Source organism: Bos taurus, chromosome 11 (genome assembly GCF_002263795.3).
Source record: "Bos taurus isolate L1 Dominette 01449 registration number 42190680 breed Hereford chromosome 11, ARS-UCD2.0, whole genome shotgun sequence".
NCBI lineage: Eukaryota > Metazoa > Chordata > Mammalia > Artiodactyla > Bovidae > Bos > Bos taurus.
Genome location: NC_037338.1, coordinates 93,755,896 through 93,762,213, shown reverse-complemented (window position 1 = coordinate 93,762,213; position 6,318 = coordinate 93,755,896). Strand labels below are relative to the sequence as shown.

The window sequence follows — 6,318 nt, the reverse complement described above, 5'->3', positions numbered from 1 at the left end:
AATGAAGGGTTTTTATAGTACAAGGAACTTTATCAGGGTATGTGGATTACGTAGAAGAACCCATTAGAGTGGACGGCAAGGAAGAAGTAAAGGAAAAAATGCTATAACAAATTCAGGGAGTAAATTTAGTAAGGGCTATAGTGCTCAGTTGAATTTAAGTCCTTAAGGAGCTTGAAGAATGTACATAAATTAACTAAAATTGTTATGAGCTGTAACCTATGACCCACGACTTGGTTTTTGATTCAAACTCTTTCAGGTGGGCTCTTTGTCATTCATCATGGGCTGTGCCCCTAATGCTTCACATTCTCCAGTTTTCTTGCTTCTCATGTTCTCAGGAGCTGAAGTCCCTCCCATTGTCCTCTTTGTCCTGTTCCTGGCTATTTACCTGACCACTATGATGGGGAATGTGACTTTAGTGCTGCTCATCTCCCGGGACTCCAGGCTCCACTCACCTATGTACTATCTGCTCCGTGGTCTCTCAGTTATAGACATGGGGCTGTCCACAGTCATTCTGCCCCAGTTGCTGGCCCATCTGGTCACTCATGACCCAGCCATTCCTGTTGCCCGCTGCCTGGCCCAGTTATTCTTCTTTTATGTGTTTGGCGTTACAGACACACTTGTTATTTCTGTCATGGCTCTGGATCGATACATGGCCATCTGTGACCCTCTGCACTACCATTCAGTGATGAATCGCCAATGCTGTGCCCGCTTACTGGCCTTCTGTTGGGTGGTGTCTGTGGTGCACACCATGCTGCATGTGGGACTCCTGTTGCCTCTCTCCTGGGCTGCGGATGCCGAAGGCAACGTTCGCCTTCTCCACTTCTTTTGTGACCACCGGCCACTTTTGCAAGCCTCTTGCTCTGACATCCATCCCAATGAGCTGGCCATATTCTTGGAGGGAGGCTTCCTCATGATGGGCCCTTGTGCCCTCATTGTACTCTCCTACATCCGCATTGGGGCCACCATCCTACGTTTGCCCTCAGCAGCTGGTCGCCACCGTGCAGTCTCCACCTGTGGGTCCCATCTCACCATGGTTGGCTTTTTCTATGGCACCATCATCTGGGTCTACTTCCAGCCTCCTTCCCAGAACTCTCAGGATCAGGACATGGTGGCTGCTGTGATGTACACGTCCATTACGCCTTTGGCCAACCCTTTTGTGTACAGCCTTCGCAACAAGGATGTCAAGAGTGCATTCCATAGGCTGCTTAGAGGAGAGAGGGTGGCCTCCTGATTAGCCTGATGCTTTTGAACTGCAGTATTGGAGAAGACTCTTGAGAGTGCCTTGGACTGCAAGAAGATCAAACCAATCAATCCTAAAGGAAATCAACCCTGAATATTCATTGGAAGGACTGATACTGAAGCTGAAGCTCCAATACTTTGACCACCTGATGTGAAGAGCCGACTCATTAGAAAAGACTCTGATGCTGGGAAAGACTGAAGGCAGGAGGAGAAGGGGGTAACAGAGGATGAGATAGTTGGATAGCATCTCTGATTCAATGGACATGAGTTTGAGCAAGCTCTGGGAGATGGTGAAGGACAGGGAAGCCTGTCATGCTGCAGTCAGTGGGATTGCAAAGAGTCAGAAATGACTGAGTGACTGAACAGCAACAACAAAGAGCCGTATTGATTAGATGAGGAAAGAAGTGGGCAGATTTGAGCAGGGCTGCTTTTGGAGTTGAAAGCAGGGAGTGGCCCGGGCAATTTACGGAACTCCAGTTTTAGTTCTTATTGGTCTGATGCTCTGACAGCTGTGAAAACTCCCACATTCATGCCACACATGCTCAGGGCTTCCTCATCAGCAAACCTCCAGAATTTTCCTTTTGGCCATTTATCTTCAGAGGATAGAAATGTGTCACTAAGCCTGAGTTATGTAATTCCAGTTGCAGAAATATGGGAATAATGTTGTGAAATTCTGAGCTAAAGCAAAGACAGTGAAGTTAATTATAGTCACATTGAATTCCGTGAGCTGGTTTGTGGGGCGTAGGTTGGTGTATGTGAGAAAGTTAGTGGAAGAGAAGTTTAGGTAAATAGAGATATCAATTTCTTACCTTTTTCATTAAGTGAGCAAATATATGCCCAGAAGTGAGTGTGAAACGGGGGCCATGATTCTATTATTCCACACGTGAGCCCCAGTTTCCATGGGCTTCTCATGGTATGAATGTCTTATTCTGATGTATGTGAATTCTGTTCTGTATATTAATATTTTCAGTTAATTTTAATTTACATTTCTTAAAGTAAAATATATGAAGAAAATGCAAGCTAAATACTTTGCTGCATAATACAAGAAACAGTGAACTATTTCAACAATAGATAAAATAAATTGGTTGTACTTAGATTTTTGAGAACTAGACATTGACCTCTATTTTGTGATCTCTTAAATTTACAGTGATAAACAAAACACTTAAAATTGATATATAATTAACATATGGCATTGTGTAAGTTTAAGGTGTATAATGTGTTGATTTGTTACATTTATATACTGTAGTTTGATTACCAGTATAGTTACAGCTAACCCCTCTAGCATATAATTATCATTTCTTTTTTGTGGTGGGAACGATTAAGATCTAGTTGCTTAGAAATTTAGAAGTTTATGATACAGTATTGTCTATATTTAGTCTGCTGTGCATTATTTCCAAGACTTATTTATCTACTAGTTGTAAGTTTGTACCCTTAAGCAACATCTTCCCAATTCTACCCTTACGCCCAACTCCTGGTAACCACCATTTTACTCTGTTTTTGTGATTTTATTTTCTTTAGATCCCACAAATAAGTGGTATCATACAGCACTGTCTTTCTCTGACTTATCTAATGTAGCATAATGTCTTCATTGTTCACCTGTGTTTCCACAAATAGGATTTCCTTCTTTCTCATAGCTGAGTAATATTCCACTGTATATTTGTATCACATTTTCTTTACCTGTTCATCCATTGATTGACACTTAGGTTGTTTCCCTATCTTGGTTATGTCGAATAATGCTATAATAAACATGGGAGTTCAAGTATATACCCAGAAGTGGGATTGCTGGATTGCATGGTAGTTATATTTAAATTTTTTTTTTGTTTTCCATAGTGGCTATACTAATTTATATTTCCACCATCAGTGCCCAGGAGTTTCCCTTTTCTCCACATCTTGGCCAACACTTGTCTTTTTGATGATAGCAATTCAAACGTGTGTGCGGTCCTGCTTCGTTGTGGGTTTAGTTTGTATTTCCCCAATGGCATCCCTGATAACTCAGTTGGTAAAGAATCTGCCTGCAATACAGGAGACCCTGCTTCCATTCCTGGGTCAGGAAGATCTGCTGGAGAAGTGATAGGCTACCCACTCCAGTATTCTTGGGCTTCCCCTGTGGCTCAGCTGGTAAAGAATCTGCCTGCAATGCAGGAGACCTGGGTTCGATCCCTGAGTTGGGAAGATCCCCTGGAGAAGGGAAAGGCTACCCACTCTAGTATTGTGGGCTGGAGAATTCCATGAACTGTATAGTCCATGAGGTCACAAAGAGTCGGACACGACTGAGTGACTTTCACTTTCACTTTCAATGATTAATGATGTTGAACACATTTTCATGTACTTTTTGGCCATTTGGATGTCTTTTTAAAAAGAATCTACTCAGACCTTATGCTTATTTCTTAATCAGATGTTTTTGGTTGTTGATATTGAATTCTGTCAGATTATGGTTTGCAAATATTTTCTCCCATTCTGTACATTGACTTTTCATTGTTTCTTTAGCTGCACATAATCTTCTTAGTTCGATGCAGCCACACTTGATTTTTTACTTCTGCTCTTTGTGCTTTTGTTGTCATATACAGTTGCCCAGATCAATGAAGGACCTTCTTCCCTATTTTCTTCTAGCAGTTTTACGGTGTCAGGTCTTATGTTTAAGCCTTTAGTCCACTTGAGCTAATTTTTGTGCATTGTGTAGGATAAGGCTTCAGCTTTATTATTTTTTAATATGTGTTTGTTCAGTTTCCCCAACATCGTTTGTTGAAGAAATGATCCTTTCTCCACTGAGTATTCTTCATTCTCCTGTCAAAAACCAATTGACAGGGATTTCCCTAGTGGTCTAGTGGTTAAGAATCTGCTTTGCAATGCAGGCATGGGTTTGATTCCTGATTGGGGAGCTAAGATCCAACATGCCATGGAGCAACTAAGCTCTTGGCAACTACTGAGCCCATGTGCCACAACTAGAGAGTCTATGTACTGCATCAAAATGCCCTGCATGCTGCACCTAAGATGCATGCAGACGAAAGGAAAAAAAAATCAATTGAAAAGATAAATAGGTTTTTCTAGACTCTCAACTATATTTTATTGGCTTATATGTCTATCATTTTGTATGTATCATATTCTTTTTTAAATGTATTTTTCACAAAGTGTTTATTTATTTAAATTTTTAGCTGCATCAGGTGGCTTGTTTGGGATCTTAGTTCCTGGACCAGGGATCAAACCCAGACCTTTGGCAGTGAAAGTATGAAGTCTTAACCACTGGACTTCCATATTATTTTCATTGCTGTAGTTTCAAAATAAATTTTGACATAGGAACACATGACTCCTCTGCCTTTGTTCTTTAGTTTTTTTTCAAGATTGTTTTGGGTACCCATGGTTCTTTGCAAGTCCATATGAATATTAGATTTGCTTTTCTCCATTTCTACAAAATAGTCTGTTGAGATTTTTATCATTGATTTTATAAGCCAATCTGTGAAGACTTGAATAAAATTGCATAATTCGTTGGACGATGGGTCAGGTTGCGATGAAGGACAAGCACTGTAAGCCAGGAGACTTTGAATGCCAACAGAGGCATTTGGAACAACAACAACAAAAAAGAAAGAAAGAAAGAAAGAGGATGAATCTCCAGGGGCAGTTTCTCCTTCAAAACACGAAAAAACTGGCAAATATTGATTTGGCCAAAACGTTCATTTGGGTTTTTCAATAAGATGTTACAAAAACCTAAATGAACGTTTTGGCCAACCCAATGCCATCAGAATCGACCTTTTCAGAACTCCAGTAGGTGAAAAAGATCTTCACGACCCAGAAAATCACAATGGAGTAATCACTCACCTAGAGCCAGACATCCTGGAATGTGAAGTCAAGTGGGCCTTAGGAACAAAGCCAGTGGAGGTGATGGGATTCCAGTTGATCTATTTCAAATCCTAAAAGATGATGCTGTGAAAGTGCTGCACCCAATATGCCAGGAAATTTGGAAAACTCAGCAGTGGCCATAGGACTGGAAAAAGTCAGTTTTCATTCCAGTCCCTAAGAAATGCAATGCCAAAGAATGTTCAAACTACTGCACAATTGCACTCATCTCACATGCTAGTAAAGTAATGCTCAAAATTCTCTAAGCCAGGCTTAAACAATACATGAACTGTGAACTTCCAGATGTTCAACCTGATTTTAGAAAAGGCAGAGGAACCAGAGATCAAATTGCCACCATTCGGTGGATTATTGAAAAAGCAAGAGAGTTCCAGAAAAACATTTATTTCTGCTTTATTGACTGCCAAAGCCTTTGACTGTGTGGATCACAATAAACTGGACAATTCTGAAAGAGATGGGAATACCAGACCACCTGACCTGCCTCTGTATGCAGGAAGCAACAGTTATAACTGGACATGGAACAACAGACTGCTTCCAAATAGGAAAAGGAGTACGTGAAGGCTGTATATTGTCATCCTGCTTATTTTACTTATAGGCAGAGTCAGTTCAGTTCAGTTCAGTCACTCAGTCATGTCTGACTCTTTGCAACCCCATGAATCACAGCACACCAGGGGTCCTTGTCCATCACCATCTCCAGGAGTTCACTCAAACTCATATCCATCAAGTTGGTGATGCCATCCAGCCACCTCATCTTCTGTCATCCCCTTCTCCTCCTGCCCTCAATCCCTCCCAGCATCAGAATCTTTTCCAATGAGTCAACTCTTCGCATGAGGTGGCCAAAGTACTGGAGTTTCAGCTTTATAATCAATCCTTCCAAAGAAATCCCAGGGCTGATCTCCTTTAGAATGGACTGGTTGGATCTCCTCACAATCCAAGGGACTCTCAAGAGTCTTCTCCAACACTACAGTTCAAAAGCATTAATTCTTCGGCACTCAGCTTTCTTCACAGTCCAGCTCTCACGTCCATACATGACCACTGGAAAAACCATAGCCTTGACTAGATGGACCTTTGTTGGCAAAGTAATGTCTCTGCTTTTCAATATGCTATCTAGGTTGGTCATACTTTTCTTCCAAAGAGTAAGCATCTTTTAATTTCATGGCTGCAATCACTATCTGCAGTGATTTTGGAGCCCCAAAAGATAAAGTCTGACACTGTTTCTACTGTTTCCCC

At 41.2% G+C, this 6,318-nt stretch overlaps 1 protein-coding gene across 1 annotated transcript; it reads left to right on the top strand.

Moving 5' to 3' along the window:
- The first annotated feature begins 277 nt into the window (after nucleotides 1–277).
- Nucleotides 278–1,231, top strand: OR1B1 (olfactory receptor family 1 subfamily B member 1). The gene has a single exon (NM_001389795.1). The coding sequence runs from the start codon at nucleotides 278–280 to the stop codon at nucleotides 1,229–1,231; it is 954 nt and encodes a 317-aa protein (NP_001376724.1).
- The last annotated feature ends 5,087 nt before the right edge of the window (nucleotides 1,232–6,318 follow it).

Bases quoted from the DNA above. Each gene is read 5' to 3' on its own strand.
- OR1B1 (NM_001389795.1), top strand. From the start codon at position 278: ATGGGCTGTGCCCCTAATGCTTCACATTCTCCAGTTTTCTTGCTTCTC.